This window comes from Xenopus tropicalis, chromosome 1 (genome assembly GCF_000004195.4).
Source record: "Xenopus tropicalis strain Nigerian chromosome 1, UCB_Xtro_10.0, whole genome shotgun sequence".
NCBI classification, from domain to species: domain Eukaryota; kingdom Metazoa; phylum Chordata; class Amphibia; order Anura; family Pipidae; genus Xenopus; species Xenopus tropicalis.
This window is the reverse complement of record NC_030677.2, coordinates 202,529,867-202,554,479: the sequence shown is the minus strand read 5'-3', so window position 1 is coordinate 202,554,479 and position 24,613 is coordinate 202,529,867. Positions and strand designations below refer to the sequence as shown.

At 38.4% G+C, this 24,613-nt stretch overlaps 1 protein-coding gene across 5 annotated transcripts in view; it reads left to right on the top strand.

Annotated features, from left to right (window-relative positions):
- Positions 1–24,613, top strand: part of wdr7 (WD repeat domain 7) — a 228,509-nt gene that overhangs the window by 43,268 nt on the left and 160,628 nt on the right. For 3 of the 5 annotated variants that reach the window (XM_018090674.2, NM_001097268.1, XM_018090810.2), the window contains 5 exon segments: positions 11,417–12,186; positions 13,077–13,165; positions 19,661–19,747; positions 22,239–22,357; positions 24,283–24,406. In XM_018090674.2, the coding sequence (XP_017946163.1) occupies positions 11,417–12,186; positions 13,077–13,165; positions 19,661–19,747; positions 22,239–22,357; positions 24,283–24,406 (1,189 nt within the window). 5 annotated transcript variants of the gene reach the window in all.

The following is a 24,613-nucleotide window of genomic DNA, read 5'->3' as shown; positions in this document are numbered from 1 at the left end:
TTAGTCGCCCGCGGCAATGAAGGTTTGTCGCTGGGTTACTAATCTCCCCGTCTGTCACCTCCCTTAGGGTGAAGACACACAGAGCTACTAGTAGCAGCTACTTGTCACGGCTACTAAAATAGACAATGCTGATCATTTGCTGATAATTGTCTCTACGTGTGTTTTAGCAGAGGCAATTCTCAGTATTGTCTATGGCAGGGGATTTTCTGGAGTTTAGTAGCCTTGAAAAAGTAGCTGCTACTAGTAGCTTTGTCTTCACTCTTATTTGTCCACCTTGTTTTATTGGCACTGTAGTAAATGATCAAAAGTTAACCAGTTAGGGCGAAGACACAGTGACTTTCCCGCCATAGGTTACTGTGTAAGTTAAAAGTTGCGGCAAATAATCGCTGTGTGTCTTCACCCTTATGATTTCAGTCTTCTTCTGCCGAATGTTTAGATATCGGTCGTACGTTTAAACGCGATGATCTGAAACTCACATTCAGGCTGAAATTGTAGGATAAAGCCCTAAAAATAACCAATGGGAGGATGTTCTGAACATGAAATAGTTACACGCACCAATCGTATGAAAGTGACTCCCATTGTAGGTCCCCAAAGGATATCGGCAGATTTTATCCTTATCCGACCGAAATTTTTGAACCTCGAATCCAATCGTTTGCCAGTTATCGGCATGATAGTTCTGAGCCCACACATGGTCCGAAAACTGTATGAAACTAGGTTTTCTATGATTTTATTGTTCCGTGTATGGGCAGCTTAACGCTTATTTTTTTTTTTACTGTTTATATTTTTTGGTGCCAAGATACAATTTTGTTGTGGAAAAAAAACCACAATTTTTTGGTGCTTTATTAGGCCACAAAAGCGGAACAAATCCAAAAGGAAAAATACTAAAAGCTGGGGAGATGGTGTAGAAGTCAATGGAAGGTCCCTCGTTACGACCGGAACATCTTTATTTGCTTCATGGCTTTAGAGGTTTTCTGGGAATTTGATGCTGTTGTTTGTGACAGCGAATTACACGTTTCTCTGTTTTCCTCTGTTCCTTAAAAGTCAACAATGAGGTTGTTCTGTGTCGGTTTAATGGTTATTTCCACCCAGACAAAAGCGGCTCGTGTTGAAACCTTTTGCTCTAATGAACGCTGCCCGCGACTCTATTCCCACGTAAATAACCTCCTATATTTCTGCAGTGCGCTCGGAGAGGCGAGTTTCAGCTTGACCTTTCCTTCCATCTCGTCGGCTCGGGGCTGATTGACTTGATCTCCTTTTTGCCCTGTGGTCATGGACTTGGTAGTGACGACCGGCGACCCCGCCTGTAGCTTGGGATTTTGCGCTGAGTGGCAACTCCGGATTGATTTGATATTGTTCAAGCGCACACTCGGCGGCAAGCGTTGGTTCCCATGTGTGCAGCTAAAAGGGCTCGGAGATGATTAAAAATAGAATATCTTTGGCCATCTGTGGGTAGGGATTTGTTCCACCATAGTACATCGGCTTCTGGTCACATCTAGTGGGTTAGTCGGTTAAACAACCAAGTTGTTTAAGCGCCAGTGACGCATTTTGACATATGATGTCACCGATATTCTGCAAAAATTTCACTCCTGCGCTAGCCGCAGCATCCCCCAATCTACGCATCACCCAGGTAGTGATGAGCGAATCTGTCCCATGTCACTTTGCTGAAACGTGATGTGCACAACTTTTTTTGACGCGTGTGACATTTTTTGACACAACCACAACTTTTTTTTTTTTTTTACATGACCGCAAAAAATATTCGCACATCGCTACTCCTAGGTTGACCGCTCTGAATGTTGTGGGTTTTTTATGATTTACCCCTTATTGGGGCAGAACAGCCCTATTGGGTTTATTTCATGGTTAAATGATTCCCTTTTCTCTGTAATAATAAAACAGTACCTGTACTTGATCCCAACTAAGATATAATTACCCCTTATTGGGGGCAGAACAGCCCTATTGGGTTTATTTCATGGTTAAATGATTCCCTTTTCTCTGTAATAATAAAACAGTACCTGTACTTGATCCCAACTAAGATATAATTACCCCTTATTGGGGCAGAACAGCCCTATTGGGTTTATTTCATGGTTAAATGATTCCCTTTTCTCTGTAATAATAAAACAGTACCTGTACTTGATCCCAACTAAGATATAATTACCCCTTATTGGGGGCAGAACAGTCCTATTGGGTTTATTTAATGGTTAAATGATTCCCTTTTCTCTGTAATAATAAAACAGTACCTGTACTTGATCCCAACTAAGATATAATTACCCCTTATTGGGGGCAGAACAGCCCTATTGGGTTTATTTCATGGTTAAATGATTCCCTTTTCTCTGTAATAATAAAACAGTACCTGTACTTGATCCCAACTAAGATATAATTACCCCTTATTGGGGGCAGAACAGCCCTATTGGGTTTATTTAATGGTTAAATGATTTTTAGTAGACTTAAGTTGTGGAAAGATCCCTTATCCCGAGCATTATGGATAATAGATCCCATCCTGTACATTACTTATTAATTTGCTCACACTCAGGCCAATCTTCTGAACATCTAAATGGGCCATGGGATAATATTAGGGACATTCAGAATGAGATCTTAGGTAAGAGGTAATTCCAAATAGCAGATACAATGTGATAAGACAGGCAGAAAACCTGAAGCATTGGATTCTATATAAAATCCAGCCATTTCTCTTTCCAGTGAATTCTATGAACAGAATTATAATTAGCCATAATATTGAGTATTACCTCCATAACAACATTTATACTATATTTTTTTAGGGTGAAGACACACAGAGCTACTAGTAGCAGCTACTTGTCAAGGCTACAGAAACAGACAATGCTGATCATTTACTGATAACTGTCTCTACGTGTGTTTTAGCAGAGGCAATTCTCAGTATTGTCTATGGCAGGGGATTTTCTTTCGTTTAGTAGCTGCTACTAAGTAACTCTGTGTGTCTTCACCCTTATACATGTGGCATTGTTGGGATTTTTGAGGGCCAAAAGAAAAGTTTATCTTTCATCTGCCCTTGGAATTTTCTTTCTGCCGTTTGTATAGACGTTTTTATGAATTTGGACTCCATCGATATTCGTCACCTTTTTGTTTTTAACCTTGAATAAACTTCCCCTTACCAAGGAGCCTACAGTAACAGTGTATTTCCAGCAGGGGGCAGCAGATACCAACGCTTTGAATCAAGGCTACCCTTTTCTGAAATGGCACCAGTAGTTTATACAGAATCTCACCCCTTTCATTTAACCATTTCATTCTTAATACAGAAATGGAAAGGCAACGCTCCCAAATTATCCAGTTGGAAAAGCATCCCCTTATGATGTTTATTAATTGCTGAGCAGCATTACAGCATGTACTTTCTTTCCATTCTGTTTGTGCCGCTGAGACACTGAGCTGTGACAGGGGATCCTATTGTTCTGCTTGTTATTAATCCCAGCCATTCATTTCTGTGCGCTGCTTATTCTGCTTATTGACTGCTCTTGTCTTGGCTTCTCACATTGGTACCATGTCTCTAGTGCCCCTGCTCTTCCCCTCTCTACCCTCTCACCTTCATTCTCCCCACTGTTCCTTCTGAGAAACATAAGCTTGTCAGCCACCGTCTAATGTCAGAGAGCTTCTGCTACATTGGTTCAGGAGTCAGAAGCAGCAGTGTAGAGAATATAAACAGCCAGACAGATACTGCTTTCAATACCAGTTACCTTTACAAATAATGAATTATACATTTTTAGTGAAAAAAATGTATTGGAAAAATGCTGAGAATTAAAAAAAATGTTAATGATTAAATGAAAAAAAAAAAAAAAAAAAAAGATGTGTATATACAGGTATGGGATCCGTTATCCGGAAACCAGTTATGCTGAAAGTTCCGAATTATGGAAAGGCCATAGACTCCGTTTTAATCAACTAATTCCAATTTTTTTTAAATTATTCTAAATTTTTCTCTGTAATAATAAAACAGTACCTGTACTTGATCCCAACTAAGATATAATTACCCCTTATTGGGGGCAGAACAGCCCTATTGGGTTTATTTCATGGTTAAATGATTCCCTTTTCTCTGTAATAATAAAACAGTACCTGTACTTGATCCCAACTAAGATATAATTACCCCTTATTGGGGGCAGAACAGCCCTATTGGGTTTATTTAATGGTTAAATGATTCCCTTTTCTCTGTAATAATAAAACAGTACCTGTACTTGATCCCAACTAAGATATAATTACCCCTTATTGGGGGCAGAACAGCCCTATTGGGTTTATTTAATGGTTAAATGATTCCCTTTTCTCTGTAATAATAAAACAGTACCTGTACTTGATCCCAACTAAGATATAATTACCCCTTATTGGGGCAGAACAGCCCTATTGGGTTTATTTAATGGTTAAATGATTCCCTTTTCTCTGTAATAATAAAACAGTACCTGTACTTGATCCCAACTAAGATATAATTACCCCTTATTGGGGGCAGAACAGCCCTATTGGGTTTATTTAATGGTTAAATGATTCCCTTTTCTCTGTAATAAGAAAACAGTACCTGTACTTGATCCCAACTAAGATATAATTACCCCTTATTGGGGGCAGAACAGCCCTATTGGGTTTATTTAATGGTTAAATGATTCCCTTTTCTCTGTAATAATAAAACAGTACCTGTACTTGATCCCAACTAAGATATAATTACCCCTTATTGGGGGCAGAACAGCCCTATTGGGTTTATTTAATGGTTAAATGATTCCCTTTTCTCTGTAATAATAAAACAGTACCTGTACTTGATCCCAACTAAGATATAATTACCCCTTATTGGGGGCAGAACAGCCCTATTGGGTTTATTTCATGGTTAAATGATTCCCTTTTCTCTGTAATAATAAAACAGTACCTGTACTTGATCCCAACTAAGATATAATTACCCCTTATTGGGGCAGAACAGCCCTATTGGGTTTATTTCATGGTTAAATGAATGAGTGTGGGGCTCATTTTCATTGGTACATGCCTCGTACATGTGACCGTTGTAGCTGGTTGCTGGAAAACATGCCTGTATTAGTAGCTTTATTATATTCAACCATTTAGACATTCAGTTCTTGGCAGTCATCCTTATTTTGTTTGAGTTATTTTTGTCTTTGGATCCTACTTCTCTCCATAGATGAAGTGCATTTGGGCAGATCCCGTTAGTAACCCAGGCAGCTAGGAAGATTTAAGGACCTGGAACTGGAACACACCAAATCAATAATTTTTTAGGTTTGGCTGAATACCAAATCCAAACTATTGAAAAGAAAACGCACTAAAGCAACGTATGTAATAATTAAGAACTGAATTATATATTAAGTACTGGAGTGGTAGAAATCACATCATACCAAGTATAAACGAAGGCCCGGGTGTGAACACCCCGGGTCGGTCACACAATTCAAAAGGTTATAGATACATCAAGGTGCGTTAACAAGGCTCACCGTAGTCCAGTAGTGGTCCGGGTGCTCGAGGCCCCCGAACCCGTAGCCAAGGAAAATCTCCAAACTTGAAAAGGTAACGCCAAGCACACCGGACAACAGGATATTCTTTTTAAAACTCGATCTTTATTTATCCATCAAAAGCAAAAACGCCTAACGCGTTTCGTACACGTATGTACTTAATCATAGGCCTACGATTAAGTACATACGTGTACGAAACGCGTTAGGCGTTTTACAAAGAATATCCTGTTGTCCGGTGTGCTTGGCGTTACCTTTTCAAGTTTGAATACCAAATCCATTTGCGAACTGAATCCGAGCTCCAACTTCAATATTACAATTTTCAAAAAATAAAAAAAAAATTCTGTGATCAAGACTTGAAGGATTCAGATTTAGCGGAAACCTAATCCTTAATGTGCTTTGATTTGGCCTGAATATCGAGCCAAAGTCTCTATTTGGTGCATCTCTACTAAATAGTAGGATAAAACCAAAAATGCTGATTATAATACCTGGCCCTAGCTCCCTTGTAGACATGGTCCTTTCCACATTTCCGAGGGGCTGAAGCGAAAGGCAGAGAAAAGTTGTTTTTGTTTCCGGTTGCTTCTGTGTAAATTATATCAAAGGTAAGTTTGGAGGAACCTTTCAAGATACTTCAGTTTGGCACGGCACTGGACCTAATACTTTTTGGTTTATATCCTATAGAATTACATTGGATTTTCAGATCTTTATAACCGTAAATTCTCTTTTAATCTGCTCTACATTTAGATGATTTATGTTGCACATTAGTTCCATGATATTTTCCTCCGTTTCACTACAGTGAAATCCTTCTTAATTCATGAAGTATTCACACGGCTCATTATGCTTTGCCTTAGGATATAAACACCAGCAGTTTTAGCCCTCATTTAAGGTGGGGAGATGTGTACGCTGCTCGTTTATGCCCCTGTGGCCGACGGAACATACAGAAGGTCTTGGCTTTCTTCCTCCTTTTAGTCTGCCTCACCCTGATCTTCTTAGATCTTCTCTTTGGTTATTCTCCAGGTCCTACTGGGAGGCAAATTTATCATTCGAATATGGACTGCAAATTGAGGTTTTTCCCAGTACAAATAGCAAATTCAAATTCTGTAATCTCAATTTTTTCCAGAGTTATTAAGTGCAAAGGACTCAAACTGGAATTCAAAAATATTGCAGATAAAAGCTGGTTATTTTGTGCAAAATAGGAGTTGTATTTTCTAAATTCGAGCCATTTTAAGAGTTTTGAGTTTTTAAGATTATTTTGAAATTTGGCAGACTCCTTAAAAATTAAGGGTAGGATATGATTTCATCCTTTTTTTAGGAAGCAATTGAGATTTTGAGATTTTAAGTTTTGAGGGTTTTTTTTAAAAAATGTCCAATTTGAGATTTTCAAGCTTTCAAGTATTTTCAGATTCAAAAATTACATTTTAATAAATCTGCCTCTGGGTGGCTGATTTACCTTTTTTTTTTGTACATTATTTAAACAAAATACAAAAAAATAAATAAAAAATTTCCAGCTCAAATCACCTTGTTCCATTAACTTTCAATGAGGCTGTGAACATCGGATGTTTTTATAAACTGGGAAAATTAAGGTTCCATTGACTTCTATAGAAATTCACCATCTTTTAACTGCTAAATTTTTCTGGTGACTTTTCACAGTTTTTCCTGTGTGTTAAGGATTTCAGAAAATAATTTGCACATATATTGATGTACAAGGTTTTTCACCACAAGCACCGCCTCAATTTTTGAGAAATGTGTCTCTGTGTGTTTAGTATAAAGCTGGCCATACACGCACAGGTCTCGTACGATATCATTGGAGGGTGTATGGCGACTCGACAAGGCAACCAATATCGCGAAAGGCTGTGGATATCGGTCAACTCGTCGATCAGTCGGGTTATAAGCCGATATTATCTTACGAAACCTCGTTTGGTACAATATTCGGCGCGGGTATAGTGGCTTGAAGAGGCGACTGATATTGCAAATGGCTGCGGATATCGGTTGAAAAGGCAGGTTAAAAGATTTTGATCGGGCGCCCAAGCAAAATCTACGTTCAGGGCTGAATCGGCGAAAGGAGGTAGAATTCCTATTGTTTCTACCTCCATATCTGACGATTCAGCCCTGAACGTCAGTGGAGGGTGGGAACGATCTTTTGTGTGACCAGTGGCTGCACGAAAAATCGTTATTGCTACGTGTATGGCCTCCTTTAGTCCTCAGTCTTCCAGCATACATGATAGTCCTTCGGTTACCTTCAAGAATATACTTCTCTCTTTGGATGATCAGATGAACTTGTTTGCCATGTTTCACTGAGTCAGGCTTATTAACAACCAATCCACAATTCATTCTGATTGGAATAGTTTAGTTAAATAAAGAAAAATACCTCAAATTCAGGTGGTGATGACCCTACTAAAGAGTTACCTCCATCTCAGAAGAGGTTTGTGTTCTTGTTCTAGTTCGAGGTGGAAACTGTATTCTATTCTCTGGGATACTTGGGACCTGGGGTTCGTGGGGCTTAATGGCATTTTATCACCATTTTTTATGGCTACTAAGAAACATTTAAACACTAAAAACAGTAGGGTTGTTTGCCTCCAACATGGATTCATGAATCTTTGTTACCATCGAATACAAGGTACTGTATTTATGTGTTTGATTATACAGGTCTCTATGGAAAACAACATTCCTGTATTTTGCAGCTTTCTGGATAATGAGTTTTCCCATAATAGATCCCATAACTCTATAGTGTTGTAAATAGAAATGGTTCAGTTGGGAATTCTTCAGGATAAGATTTAGGGGCACATTTACAAAAGCCCGAACACTCCGAGTGTATTTTCGCAGAATTTTTCGGGCGTCCGCACGACTTTTTCGTACGCTTGCGCGAAAAAAACGGAAAGGTTTTACCGCTGTTTACAATGGTTCGGTATGAAAATTTAGTGACTTTCGGATCGCCAATACGATATTATCGTTACTAATACGATTTTTCCGTAAGCATTTTCGGGATATTTGCGATCTTCAGAAATTTTCGTTTCCAGTCCGAATTTTTCCCATTCGGGATTTGAATTCGTGGATTGGTAAATCTGCCCCTTAGTATGGCTAAACATTTGGAGACAGGTTTGTTAAAATTCAAGTATTTTTGACTTTTCAAAAAAACTTAGACTTTAAAAATCTTGAAGCCTTGACTTAAAAATAGCTTAAATTGTTTGCTTTTTTTTTTTTTAATTTGAGAAAACTTTTGAAAAATTTGAAAAGTAATCGAGATCACTATAATGCTGCAAAAAACCCTCAAAACTCTGCTACGAACTGTCACGGCTCTCTGTAAAATTGAATGGATTAATTTTTTTTCTTTGCAAATGAGAATTTTATCTCAGATCTAAATGTGCAAATTAGGATTCAGATTTGGTTCCATATTTAACCAAAACTGGATATTTGATATGATGTCTAATTCATGAATTCCGGTGCATTCCCAGCTATAATCTTTATACAGTAGGTAATGTAATATTCAGGAGACTTGGGTAAGGCAGGCATTAAAACTTGCTGAAGTGGAAATATATTAAATACATATTATATAATAATTTAGGCAAATTGTGTAAAAATATGATGAAATAGAAAATTTTGGAGATGCAGAATCTTCAGGTAAGTGCATGTGATGCCGGATATCCTATCTCTGCCTTTCCAAGCCTTTGCTAGATGCTACTCGCTGATTATCTTATACTTGGCAAGAGCAACACGTGACTTTTTGAGTATTAAGCTGGCCATAAACGTTCAGATTTCTTCTTCCGACGAACGTTCGGATATCGGTCGTATGATTAAATAACGATCTGAAACTAATATTCGGACTGAAATTGTAGGATAAAGCCCTAAAAATACAAATGGGAGGATGTTCTGAGCATGAAATAGTTGGCAGCACCAATCGTACCAAAGTGACTCCCATTGTAGGTCCCCCAAGGGTATCGCCAGATAGTCAATACATTCGCAGATCTTATCGTTAGCCAACCTGTCCGAACGACTGATCTCCATGGTAAGAAAATGATGGGGACTATGATTCGGAGGCCCACACGTGGGTATGTATATGGCCATCTTAAGTTACCCCAAGCATTCAAATAATCCTCTTTGTGAATCATTAAGAAATGCCCTACAGTCAACTGTTATAAATTCGTTTTTGAAATACTGCCTCTAATTTATGTTGCGAGACTCCGTTTATGTATGCATAACTTTATTTATAAAGCGACACAAAGTTACACAGCGCTGTACAATCTTACATTATACACAGTTACACACAGGGAGGACAAGTGTTACAATAAATAAATACAATATATATAAATAAACAGGGAATAAGTGCCATGTGGTATGAGACACAGTAGGAAGGAGGTCCCTGCCCCGTAGAGCTTACAATCTAAGTTTATGCTGCAAACATTTGTAATTAAAGCTGCTTATTTAAGAACCAAACCATATAGAATGGCTAAAAGGAAATTTTTGCTATGTGCTATCCTACCCCAAAATCCTCCACTTCCAAAACCTGTTCTGATTGTACAGAACAATGCAGAAATACGTGCCCCCCCCCCCCCCCCATCCTCCTCTCCGGTGATTTAAAGCCCTTTATTTGTCTTCTGAGCGAAACTTTTGCTTAAACGACAGACATCTTATTTTCTAAGAAATATTAATGGTAGTACTGGGATCCAGGCCACCTCTAGGTCAAAGAGAGGCGCCCCAGGCATATAGCTGTACCCCAGAAGTGATGAATATGGCCTCATTAAGCTCCACCTATTAACCACGATGATGTATGCCGCATCATTAATTCAGCAGTATTGCTCAGCACTTAATGACCAATTTGTGTCAAGATGACAGTGAAACGGCCTTTGATGTATAATATCGGCACACCTGCATGGGGCTGCCCCAACTGAACAATGGAAGTCTCCCCTTTTTATTTTTCCCCCTTTGAAGGCAAAAGAACTATAGTATTTTTACATTTGTCCTCCTTTACCTTATCAACGTTTGCCCATAAATTCTTTCACTGAGAATTAATTATGCAATAGGAGCATTTTCTGTAGCCAGTCTCCTTCCCGATATATTTGGGACATAATAAATAATGTTTATACAAAAAGGAAGAATTCTGACTCAAACCAAAAATGCTATTTTTTTTATTTTATTTTTGTTTTTAGGTGAATAGTAACATTTTCTTTTATAATGTTTTTTTTATTCTATTTTATTTTTGTGTAATCTGTAAGTGAGTCAGTAAATACCTGATGGTGAGTTTATTCTTTCTACTGAATGCAAATCTTTGAATAAAGCTGAATTTGATCCCAAAGAAAAGACTTCTGGCGTATAAACCTTATGTGATCAAAGTTGGCGCGTACGATAAAATGTCTCTCCTCCTATCAGCCCTACAATGTCGTTAGCTGTATTCCAGCTTATGTGTAATGGGTTCATCCTCTGAATTGTCTTTGTAGAATGGCCGAAATCCCCCAGGACAGCCGAACACCCTTTGTTTACCGCCGCCTCCTTCCCAGCTGCTGCTCCCCTGTCCTGTTGTGCAGCTTAAAAAGGGCAACAAGGTCAAAAGAAACCTAGGTGTCTTGAATTAGTTGTCTCCTCTCCTTTTGGAAAGGGATTCATATTCATGCTAAGCTGCTTTCTTTTTCTGCTCCAGTTGTAACGTTCTTGCCTTTTTGTGTTGCCGATAGGAGTTATTAGAGCCCCTGAATACACATTACTCATCCGACATATTATCATTCATTCTTACCCCATAGAAAACCCCTTTTTCGGGTCACTGCTCTAATGCCGAACATATTTTCTGTCCGAAGTGGAGATTTTAAAGCGAGTCACAACACGCCGGTAATATTAAACATTAAAAGGGTTTATTTTGTAATTCAGCGAGGAAGTGTTCCGCTGAAGGTCGACATTTGTCTTCCCAAACTGTCAGATGTTTTTAGGGCTGCAGTTCTGACTCTTTGAAAAACAACTTTTTTTTTTTCTTTTCCTTCTTGCAGGGGAATTTGCCTAAATATTCACATAACTCCCTGACGGTTCAAGCAATAAAGACAAATGTAACGGACTCGGACATACACCTGCTCTTCTTTGATGTAGAGGCCCTAATTATTCAGCTCCTTACTGAAGAAGCCTCCAGGCCAAATACTGCACTGACGTCCCCCGAGAGTTTACAGAAAGCATCTGGCAGTTCTGACAAAGGAGGGTCTTTCTTGGCTGGTAAACGAGCAGCAGTGCTTTTCCAACAGGTGAAGGAGACTATCAAAGAAAACATTAAAGAACATCTCCTCGACGATGAAGATGAAGACGAAGAAGCGATGAGACAGAAGCGGGACGAAAGCGACCCCGAGTACCGCACTAGCAAATCCAAACCATTGACTCTGCTTGAGTACAACCTTACTATGGACACCGCAAAACTTTTCATGTCATGTCTCCATGCCTGGGGCTTGAACTCTGCATTGGATGACGTTTGCCTTGAGCGCCTCGGAATGCTGAAACCACACTGCCCTGTGTCTTTTGGTTTGCTCTCAAGAGGTGGCCACATGTCCTTGATGCTTCCACGGTTCAACCAGCCAGTTTATAAAGCGTTAGATGGAAATGTAGGTGTAGGACGTAAAATGTCTGTTAGCGAAGGACTCGGGAAAGGAACGTATGGAGTTTCACGGGCGGTCACTACACAGCATTTGATGTCTATTATATCCCTGGCAAATACACTCATGAGCATGACCAATGCTACATTCATTGGTGACCATATGAAGAAGGCTCCAAACAGGTACCAGACAGACATAGCCCCCACTTACAAAACAAATAAGTGTATCTTGTACTATACTGTTATATTTTCCAGAGCTAAAGAACATTCAGGTAGAAAGCTGAGCCCACTGAACCCATAATAAGCCTATTGTGCACGGTTCCACAGATACCTTCTATAAGAAACATCTTTTCCCATGTATCATATTTTTTAGGAGATCCATCATTACGCCCAAGGTTTAGAAACATGAAATACTCCTTAAGAATAACGACTTAAGGACTTATTTATCAATTTTCGAGTTTGTGAATTCCAGTTTGTTTTTCGAAATCAAAAATACTTGCATATGGAATGGTCGCTTATTTATTAATAAGGAAAAGTTATTCAAATAAAAACTTAATTTTTCGGGTTTTAAGAGCTCGAAAAATTCAGGTTTGAGAATGTGGCTTGACTTTGCATATAACAACTCCCATTGACTGCTATAGAAACTCACAAGTTCTTACATGGTGAATTTTTACATTCGCGTTTTCAGGTTTTTTGCACTTAATAAATACCAGACATTCAAGTTTTCGAATCATAACTTGAATTCAAGTTCAAAAAAACTCGAATCGAGAAAAGAATCAAACTCGACCATTGATAAATCACCCCCTTAATATTGTTACATGCTTATTATAATATTCTCTGAAACCTTTTCATTCTTTCATTTTTTATTCCCTTCCTTCACTGTTTTCCTTTCCTTTCAGATCTATTCTCTTTCCCCTTTTAGATACCCCAAGAATGTAAGAATGGCTAGATGTATTGGTGTGCAGTGAAAGCATAGGCCAGCAAGGCCAAGAGCTGTATAGCTCACAATAACTGCTTCCTCTGGGTGGAACCCTACAGATGAGCTCTTGGTAACAAGTGCACTTTGTTTTTAGGCCTCCGAGATCCGGATCGCCAGACTCTATGAAGGGCAAGGCTTCCGCCCAGGCCTCCAGCAGCATGATACAAAGTCAGATCAAACAAGGTAACCATGAGATGTAAGATGCTAGCAGGGTATAGGAAGTCTAATGTGATTACATATAAAATATACTGTTATTTTTGCTGTGATCTTAAAAAGTGCTATGTTCGAAGGCAGTTGAATGATGGGTTGGTAATTGTGCTAAAAACACTGGACATGAACTTAACTAGCATTTTTAGTGCATTATCTATGTGCTTTCCCCTACACTCATGTAAAGAATAAATCTTATGTTGGGCACATTCTTAAGGTATCCTGAGTTTGTGCTTTATATGTATGTACATAGCCTTAATATGGGAATGCAACTTAACGTGTGCAGTAAACCTTTACTTCTTCTATGTCTCCTCCCTCGTTTTCCTATCAGCCATCTCTTGTCCATCCTTCTCAACTTCCATATCTCTTCTCTCTCATTCCCATCAGTAGTCTCTTATTTACATCTTCCATGTTTCCGCCCTCTCTTTTCTCTCATCTGTGTCTTCTCCATCATTCTCTACTTCGCTTCCTTCTCTACATCTCTTCCCTCTTATTTCCATCCGCTGTCTCTTGTCCATCCCACTACCCATCTTCCATGTTTGTCCCCCTCTCCCCTTCAGTCTAAAGTTAATGATGTGTAATTACATAGGCACAACAATAACTGCATCCCGCCAGAAGCTGCTGAAGCAGAGAAAACTCAAACCTAAATCAAATTTTAGCCAAATGCTAAATATCAAGCGTCAATTTTGGTCTATGTATCCAAAAACAATTTTTTTAATTTTTTTTTTAAAGTCCCTCCATTATATGATATATTAAATTTATTCTGTACCGTTCTCTATATTCATTTTTTAAACTTGACTACTGTCAAAACTGATGTCCATGGGACCTAGTCCTGAGGTTTCTCCTCTAGCTGTTACCTGCCCGTTGCCTACAGTGGACTGTAAGATTTCTACAAAGGCACGTAGGGGAAGGTTTATCATTTCAATTTGACTTTTTACTGTGATTTGAGTTTTTGGGGGACAAAATTGAGATTCTGAAGCTCAAATTGTCATTTATCAAATACAAAATAATGCAAGTTAAAAGTTTGACATCTAAAAGTTGGTGAGTGCATGTATCAGTCAATGGCTGATACATGCAACAGCAAAGTGAGATTTCATTGCGTTTGCGTTGTTTTTTTTTCAAGTTTTTAGCCAATCAAGTTTTCTAGATTCAAGCTTTTTTTTTTTTTTTATATATAAATAAGCCCACATTCAAGATTTTCAATTTATTTTGGAATCCAAAAAAAGTTGAAAATGCAATTTTCATCAAATTTGTAAATAGTAATTTATATTATATATTCATATATTATATTTTATATATTATTATATACAGCACTACGAAATATGTTGGCGCTTTATAAATAAATGTTCACAATAATAATAATAATGTCTACTTTTTTACTCTTTAGACATTAGAAAATATTATATATTATATGTATTATATATATATATATTATATCGTATGTGATAAGAAAATATAATGAAAAAAATACATTTATAAAAAAATTGTGATGAGTGACTCACAGTGAGTGTCCCAATTTGATTTGCCGAAAAATATTGCAAAAATTTGCAAAACTCATTTAAATCAATGGGCATTTTTTTGTTGCTACCGCAGAACTTAAAATTTTTTTGTTTCAGATATTGGAGTCTATGGGCGTTTTTTCAAGGCAAAACCTAGGGGCCCATTTACTTACTCACGAACCGGCCGAATGCGCCCGATTGCGTTTTTTTCATAATGATCGGTATTTGGCGATTTTTTCGGAAAATTATCACAACTTTTTCGTTGCCATCCGAATGTGGCGCAAAATCTGGCGATTTTTTCGTAGCGTTAAAACTTGCGTGAAAAGTCGCACCTTTTTCGTAGCCATTCTGAAAGTTGCGCAAAATGTTGCGTTTTTTCCCGAAAATCGTATTGGTAACGAAAAAGTCGCGACAATTTCCGAAAAGTCGTAAAGGCACCGAAAAAATCGCAAAAAATACGAAAAAGTCGCAAAATGTTCGTTTTCCAATCGGAATTTTTCCAATTCGGATTCGAATTTGTGTCTTAGTAAATCAGCCCCCTAGTGTAAAAATTTTGCTCATTACTATTTCTTTTTTAACATCTTATTCAAATTTATTTGAACATCTTTATTTGTAATGTAGAATATCAAAGGAGGAATATCGACGTAAATATTCAAATTCTCATTTCATAAAAGGCATAACTACATTTTGGCATTAAAAAATGGGTTGATTCCATTTATTTTTAAACATTATATTTTTACTTAACCAACAGTTTATTTTATGTTAAGTGGCCTTTATATATATATATATATATATATATATGTATATATAATTTCACTCAGGTATGGGATCCTTTATCCAGAAACCCATTATCTGAATTATGGAAAGGCCATCTCCCATAGACTCCATTATAAGAAAATAATTCCAATTTTTAAAAATGATTTTCCAGAACAGCCCTATTGGGTTTATTTAATGGTTAAATGATTCCCTTTTCTCTGTAATAATAAAACAGTACCTGTACTTGATCCCAACTAAGATATAATTACCCCTTATTGGGGCAGAACAGCCCTATTGGGTTTATTTAATGGTTAAATGATTCCCTTTTCTCTGTAATAATAAAACAGTACCTGTACTTGATCCCAACTAAGATATAATTACCCCTTATTGGGGCAGAACAGTCCTATTGGGTTTATTTAATGGTTAAATGATTCCCTTTTCTCTGTAATAATAAAACAGTACCTGTACTTGATCCCAACTAAGATATAATTACCCCTTATTGGGGGCAGAACAGCCCTATTGGGTTTATTTAATGGTTAAATGATTCCCTTTTCTCTGTAATAATAAAACAGTACCTGTACTTGATCCCAACTAAGATATAATTACCCCTTATTGGGGGTAGAACAGCCCTATTGGGTTTATCTAATGGTTAAATGATTCCCTTTTCTCTGTAATAATAAAACAGTACCTGTACTTGATCCCAACTAAGATATAATTACCCCTTATTGGGGGTAGAACAGCCCTATTGGGTTTATTTAATGGTTAAATGATTCCCTTTTCTCTGTAATAATAAAACAGTACCTGTACTTGATCCCAACTAAGATATAATTACCCCTTATTGGGGGCAGAACAGCCCTATTGGGTTTATTTAATGGTTAAATGATTCCCTTTTCTCTGTAATAATAAAACAGTACCTGTACTTGATCCCAACTAAGATATAATTACCCCTTATTGGGGGCAGAACAGCCCTATTGGGTTTATTTCATGGTTAAATGATTCCCTTTTCTCTGTAATAATAAAACAGTACCTGTACTTGATCCCAACTAAGATATAATTACCCCTTATTGGGGGCAAAACAAGCCTATTGGGTTTATTCAATATTTAAATGATTTTTAGCAGACTTAAGGTATGGAGATCCAAATTACAGAAAGATCCCTTATGCGGAAAACCCCACGTCCCGAGCATTCTGGATAATAGTTCCCATACCTTTATATCGGTTATAATTCTTTAAATGGCAGTTTTCTATTTAGGATTACCCAATGGCACATACTAATAAAAAGTATATTTATAAAAAAAATGGTTTATTTAGATGAAGCAGGGTTTTACATGAGCGATTTATATTTTCATAGAGACCTTGTTTGGGGGAATAGTTTCCCTTTAGGGTAAGTGATGTATAGGCAAGGCCGTGCATATTGACCGTATGCGTTGTTACTGTGCGAGCCTGAATACTAATGTCCCTCCCTCTTGGAATTAAGCCCTTGTTTGTTCTGCTAAACCTTAACTAAAGGGAGTTTGGCCATGCTGCCCCCTTACACGTGCTCGGCTGACATTACGCTGCATTTGCATTGCATTATGGAACGGATAGTTTTCATGCAGATGTCCTACAGCGACAAAAGGACCTCGCCACATGAAAGGCAAACACCCGCTTTACAAAACATTGTTTAACTTGTGCAGGAACCAGAGTGCATTGTCGTTCGGCAGGAGAAGGATTAATTTGAAGCTGGTTGTGCATGACATATGGTAATTTCTCTATAGGAAGGAAGTGTCAAGCAGTGACCTCTAAATCTTAGCACTGACCTCCCGTTATACAATGTGTGTGCCATAAGGAGCACGCGGCCTATTCACATGCTAATGCGCCCGGCCATGCACAACCTGCGCTACAAATCTCATTATTACTTTTCAACCACCGGCCCATGGAAATACCACTACTTGGAGCAGAACATTTTCTGAAAAGAAGCCCTCGCCGGGTTTTAATGAAGTTCCGTAGCCGACTACAATGGGAGGGTGCCAGTGACACGCACGGAGCAGCGCCGTTAGAACTCCAGATCGACTGCTAAAGAGCTTCCACCAAGGCTCCTTTGTTATTGAAGGGAAAAATCTAAAGTCAATCAAAGTACAATGTGTCGGAACAATATTACGTGCAGATAGTGTTTGCTCCATTATGGCTGCCCAGTGCCCAAGGAAAGAACATGGCCGTTCTCTATGGCTAACTGCCGCTTATGGAACACTTCATGAACCTAAAAATACATTTTATTTTGACGTAGACTCCGATCTTCCAAAATAGTTTCTTTCTGATTTAAATACAGGTATAGGATCCCTTATCCGGAAACCCGTTATCCAGAAAGTTCCGAATTATGTAAAGGCCATCTCCCATAGACTCCATTATTAGCAAATAATTATAATTTTTAAAAATTATTTTTTTATTCTCCGTAATAATAAAACAGAAACTAAAAAAGCATTTAAACATTAAATAAACCCAATAGAATTGTTTTGCCTCCACTAAGGATTAATGATATCTTAGTTGGGATCTGTAATAATAAAACAGTACCTGTACTTGATCCCAACTAAGATATAATTACCCCTTATTGGGGCAGAACAGCCCTATTGGGTTTATTTAATGGTAAAATGATTCCCTTTTCTCTTTAATAATAAAACAGTACCTGTACTTGATCCCAACTAAGATATAATTACCCCTTATTGGGGGCAGAACAGCCCTATTGGGTTTATTTCATGGTTAAATGATTCCCTTTTCTCTGTAATAATAAAACAGTACCTGTACTTGATCCCAACTAAGATATAATTACCCCTTATTGAGGGCAGAACAGCCCTATTGGGTTTATTTAATGGTTAAATGATTCCCTTTTCTCTGTAATAATTAAACAGTACCTGTACTTGATCCCAACTAAGATATAATTACCCCTTATTGGGGGCAGAACAGCCCTATTGGGTTTATTTCATGGTTAAATGATTCCCTTTTCTCTGTAATAATAAAACAGTACCTGTACTTGATCCCAACTAAGATATAATTACCCCTTATTGGGGGCAGAACAGCCCTATTGGGTTTATTTCATGGTTAAATGATTCCCTTTTCTCTGTAATAATAAAACAGTACCTGTACTTGATCCCAACTAAGATATAATTACCCCTTATTGGGGGCAGAACAGCCCTATTGGGTTTATTTCATGGTTAAATGATTCCCTTTTCTCTGTAATAATAAAACAGTACCTGTACTTGATCCCAACTAAGATATAATTACCCCTTATTGGGGGCAGAACAGCCCTATTTGGTTTATTTAATGGTTAAATGATTCCCTTTTCTCTGTAATAATAAAACAGTACCTGTACTTGATCCCAACTAAGATATAATTACCCCTTATTAGAGCCAAAACAATCCTATTGGGTTTAATGTTTAAATAATTTTTTTTAGTAGACTTAAGGCAGGAGATCCGAATTACGGAAAGACCCCCTTATCTGGAAAACCCCAGGTCCTGAGCATTCTGGATAATAGGTCCCATACCTGTACTACTTAAAAAAACAATAGCAAAAAAAATGTGTTTTGATACTTCCGGTCACTTGATCGTTTGGTATTTTCCCTGGAAAATTTGGACAATATTAAATAAAGATTTTTAAAATATAAACAATCATTACTGTAACAATTAATTCTTCACAATACCTGATTTACCACAGTGTCAGTATCCATTTTTTTTAATATTATTTAAATCACCAAAAAATAAATAAAACCGACTTTATTTCAAAACCCCAGGCCAATTGACTGATTGATTCTGAGGGACTTGTTTAATTCCTTTGACTTTGTAGGACAACTTGATTGATTTAATCAGTATTTTTACACATGTACAAATGGATAAGAATCCTTCAGAAAACCTGATAATGTGCCCATTAATATGACGGAACATTCCATTCAGTAATAAGATCACCCCATTGGTTGGTATCTTGAGCGTTCCAGTTCCTGCAGCTTTTGGAAGCCGGCGCTAGTTGTAGTCCACCAACGCCGGAGACTAAGACCAAGGGAAAGAAGCTGGAAGTTTTCTGTTGCTGGCTTTTCTCTGTATGGCTGTTTTGTCTCTGTATTTCCTGTGACCTGTTTTTATTTTCTCTATGTTCTGCCTGTTTCTGTAGTAACAACTCGTGTTTGAACTGACAGTGCCGCTGTGCCTCATTTTCTTCTGTCTTTCTTTTCTCTTGTCTCCTCTGCAAAGCTGTTGCTCCTGACGCTTCTGCTAGCACTGAAGCCGATCATTCTGCCTCTGATCGCACTTTACATTCCTGTTTCTCAGTCAATGAAGGTATTCTCTCTTGCTTTTCTTGGTGCCCCCCCCGCTTGTCTTTATTTGGTTCCATCCCCACCTGTATGCTTTACACCTTCCACTTGACGTCGTGTTTCCTTGGCCGTAAGCTCTTTATAATATTGTGTTTGTAAGACTCTGTCAATGTCCAGTTTTGGAGCTGTTCCTACCTGTATATTGTAATGATGGGACCCACCTAAAGGTATTGGTGAAAATGACTGAAACTGCTACAAGGGGCTCATCTACTTCTAGTAACTATTGTATGCTAACATTGATTGGGGGAAAAAGTTTAAAATTAACAGGAAAAAATAAAAAAAGAAGGCAGAGTTCTATATTTTTGGTTATTGTAAAGATTATTCTATATTATTCAACTCTGGAAGTATCCTTGGCTTTTGCTGCAAATTGCTTGGCTAGTGCATATCCAATGAAAATGCCGCAAATGCGTTTAAACATACTATTTATTAAAGATTGAGGGGAAAAAATAATCTTTTCCCAAGTAGCTAGTGGGTGAAAATAAGGATTTTCTGATGAGTGAAAATATGTGGCAAACATTTGATGAAGTTGCACTAGATTTCTATAGGCTTAAGTTTGTCACTCAACTTCAAATTTCACATCGGTTGACATTGTTAACGTTACTCCACGAAAACCCCACCATTGTTATTGGAAGAACTAGTTACACTTGATGAATTTACCCTCTAGTCTGCACATATTAAAATTATTCCTTTCTTTCATTTCTCTCCCCGTAAGGGTTGGAACTTTTCATTTTGGGCTTCAGATTAGTACAGGTATGGGAACCCTTATCAGGAAACCCAATTTCCAGAAAGCTTTAAAAAATGATTTCCTTGTACTTGATGGCAACTAAGCTCCATATTGGGGGCCCAAACAGTTCTATTGGGTTTATGTAGACTTAAAGAAGAAGGAAAGGTGTAATCACTGGGGGATGGCAAAATGTTAGGCAAGCCCCAGTTATAGTAATCACTTACCCTGGGCTCGTCAGCAGAAAACTGCACTGACTTGGAACGATCCTCTTCTTCTTGAAAAAGACGGCTTTTTTGTAAAAGTTCTGTTTTTCAAGACAATAGAAGGAAGAGGATCACTCGGAGGTACCCCGGGCCGGTGCAGGGTTCTGCTAACAGGAGCACAAACCCAATCAGGTACAAATAATCAGCAAATAATCAGCGAAGTGATTACAGTCACTGGGGAAGGCTAAAATGTTGGGACCCCCAAGTGATTATACCTTTCCTTCTATTTTTAGATATAGAGATCAAAATTACAGGAAGATCCCATATCTAGAAAAGCCCAAGTCCCGAGCATTCTCCCGTACCTGTATAATGTTTATAGCAGAAGGCATGTGAATGCTTCCAGTGCATTTAAGGCCAAACAACTTCCGCAAGTTAAAAACACAAAACAATCTGTCCCTCCATGTTTGGGGTTAAATAAAACCAGACAGGAGCATGTAAATGTCTATATAAATGTTTATTTTCATCCCTTTCAGCCACCATGAAAATATGTATTTCTTCCCATTTGTATAACCAAGGTTTGTGTTTTGCAATTGTATGTTCTAGGAACTAAGGGTATTTCTCAAGCTTTTTGCCAGCCTACATATGTCCCGAGACTCTTCCAGCACCCTAAAGCCTACTCAAATTATTAGGGTGTGTTCAAAGAAACTAAGCTTGGTGCCAAATGTTTGCTTTTACTGACAACGAATGTGCATTTTTGTGGGTGCAGTAGGAGGTGCTCCCAGTGCATTAAATCAACACAGTTGTGCGTGCTTGGTAGTGCCAGTAGGGGGCACTTGTGCAGGATTTAGCCGAAGAGGCAGGACAGACCCAATCGTGCTTGGCACAACTATACAAAAGTACCTTTAATAAATGGTGTCAGAGTTGCTGTTTATTTTAGCACAAACACCCTTAAGGCTACATCATAAATGACCCCCTTTAATACATAAAGCTTTATGTGCAGAGGCCCCCAAACAATACCATGCCCAGCTTTATTTCCACTCATTAGGGAGCTGTAATTGTTGGCTAATTTACATACATCGCTAATTATACAAGCAATAGAATGAAGAAAGAATGAAAGAACAAGAACAACTTCAGGACTCGTTGTGACAGCAATGTTTAGAGGCTCCTTGGCCTACGAAGGCACAGCTGTCTGACCACTGGATCTGCTCCCTATTGAAAAGCAACAGGGGGTTTTCTGTATGGAAATGGCTGAATATCTATATTATTCTGTTCCATCCTGAACCGATTCAAGCACTAACTTTATAGGTAGATTGAACCAAAATGTATACGTCTTAAATATACTGACATCATGGCCTCTGCTTTTTGTTTTTTTTTTTTTACAGAAAATACAATCTCTGTTTTTTCAACAGTCACCGGAACAACTCAAAGCAATCTTCTACTCTTCTTTAGAATAAATGTGTAATTGAAACTGTACCAGCCCAATTTAGGTGTATGTTATGCTAAATACTTTGTCCATTATTGTTCTATAGGGTGGAGTCAGTTGGCCGCCATGCATTGCGTCATGCTCCCTGACTTGCTGGGATTGGACAAGTTCAGGCCTCCGCTCCTGGAAATGCTGGCGCGTAGGTGGCAGGACCGGTGCCTGGAGGTAAGGCCTTACAGATACAGGTCACTCCTTGCTCTATGGGGGCCATTTATTAATGTTTGTTTTATTACATTTAAAAAAAGTCGCAACTCACTATTTACTATGCATCAAAACTGCCAAAAATCCAAATCCAACAATTCGCCATCTAAAACTTGTCGAGATCATGTAGAAGTCCAGGGTCAGACTTGGGGTGCAGGCCTACCAGGGTCGGACTGTGGGTGCAGGCCTTCCAGCTGGCTGCAACCCCTATGGGCCCCCACTGAACCCCCTAACCCCCCGGAGGGGCCCCTGGTGAGCCTCCCTAACCCCCCGCAGTGGCCCTCGCTGGACATCCTCCCCTGAGTGTCAGTTTAACACATCAGGGAAGGAAAACCATTGGGCAGGGGCGCCAGCCAGGGTCAGGTCTGGCCCGTCTGGGCCCACCGGGTTTTTTCCCAGTTGCCCAGTCCGACCCTGCAGAGGTCCCTTTACTTTTCCTGGAAGATCCTTCTTTTGCTTTGAAACTTTAGAGGTTTCTGAGTTTTTATGCTGGTTTTTTGTGCATCAGTTTGAAAAAGCCAAAGTTTTTTTATGCACAGAAATTTAAAAAAATGAGAAATGTTAGAGTTTTAGTAAGTCTGCTTCTACATATTGTATTTAGCAGCTCCTGCTACATTGTTTCAGAAGTCAGAACCCCCCATCCAGAGACTAGAAAGGGACAGAGGGATACTGGTTTTATTAGTAGCTCCATCTGAAAACAATTAAAAACCATTGAACCATGTTGCCATTAATGTATATTGTAAAAAGTTGCTTGGGATCAATATTTTGTTTCTTAGGACAAATTTAGGTTTATGTTCACTTTAATGGAAGAAAATTCTTCCACCAGCAAAATAAAGATTTTATGAAAGGTTGGAGGTATTTTGTCAATTGAAAGGATGGTAAATAGGCAAAATGTAGCTGCTAAGTGACTTTCTGGTTCTTTCTGTTTCTTTATTGCAAACTGGAATAGTGCAAAAGGTTTTGTATTTATGCTTGGCAAATAGGCAAAGCTGGCACAATAGCAACAGTGGCACTTTAAGAAGTAACAATAACTGTATGGCCTGTTAGAATGACATGCACAATTCCAAACACGCAGACTCAGCATCTTCCCACTTCAGATTTTGAGAAAATGGGACGTATTCTGCATGAAACAATTCTATATGCTTTATCTTGCCCTGGAGAGGAACATGACTTGGCCTTGGCACATTGCAAGTTTCCCCCTAAGTTACAGCAGCGAGGAGCCGACTTCCAATTAAGCTATCAAGTGGCCTAAATTCCCTGTGTTCAAGTGTTCAGATCAGTCTATCGGCCAATAAACAGCTGTCGCCGCTGCTGCGCAGGTGTGATGCCACTCTATCAACTCAATTAGCAGGTAGAATCCCTCTGCTGGGTGTTAGAGACACGTGCGCACTGCTTGTTGCAGGGAACAGAGCTCTGAATGAAACCGTAAAAAAAGTTGTTCACGTTAATCCGCGGAAAAATAACTTGAGACATTTGTTTTTAAAAATGTGACTGTAAAAAAGAAAAACTTGAAAAATGAAATATCTTTGCCATTGCCCATTGGAGCCTACGGGCAATTTTTGTGGTGAAACCTGGTGAGAAATTTCGCTCATCACTATTGAATATCCCCTTCTCTTGACTTCTACGGAAGCTCACAGGTTTCTAGTTGTCAAACGAAAACCGAAAATTAGCGTTTTCTAGATATTTTTATTTGATTTATCTTGAAAATTTGAGTTCAGAATTAGATTTTATTCCCAGATCAGATCATCTGGGTGTTATATAATCCACTGAATGTTTATTCTAAAGATTATGTTGTTGTTCTTTGCTGTTTATAATTGATTTTGTGCCACTTGGGCTGCAATTGTTTTTTTTTCTTAAGTTTTTTGTTAAGTTAGCCATCTTTGTTTCAGGTCAGAGAAGCGGCACAAGCATTGTTACTCGCTGAGCTCCGGCGAATCGGACAAGAAGGACGCAAGGAGACAATCGATTCCTGGGCACCATATTTACCCCTATACGTTGATACCATTATGTCACGTAAGTGTAAATCTCAGAATCTTGCTAACAGCCATATAGACTGAAACCGCTATAGGAAAAAAGGGAAAACATGGTCATTTGAAAATAAACACAGTCAAACATGTAACCTAGAACTTTAGTAGTTAAAGTGACCTGTCGCCCAGACATAAAAAGCTGTATAATAATGTACAGGTATGGGACCTGTTATCCAGAATGCTCAGGACCTGG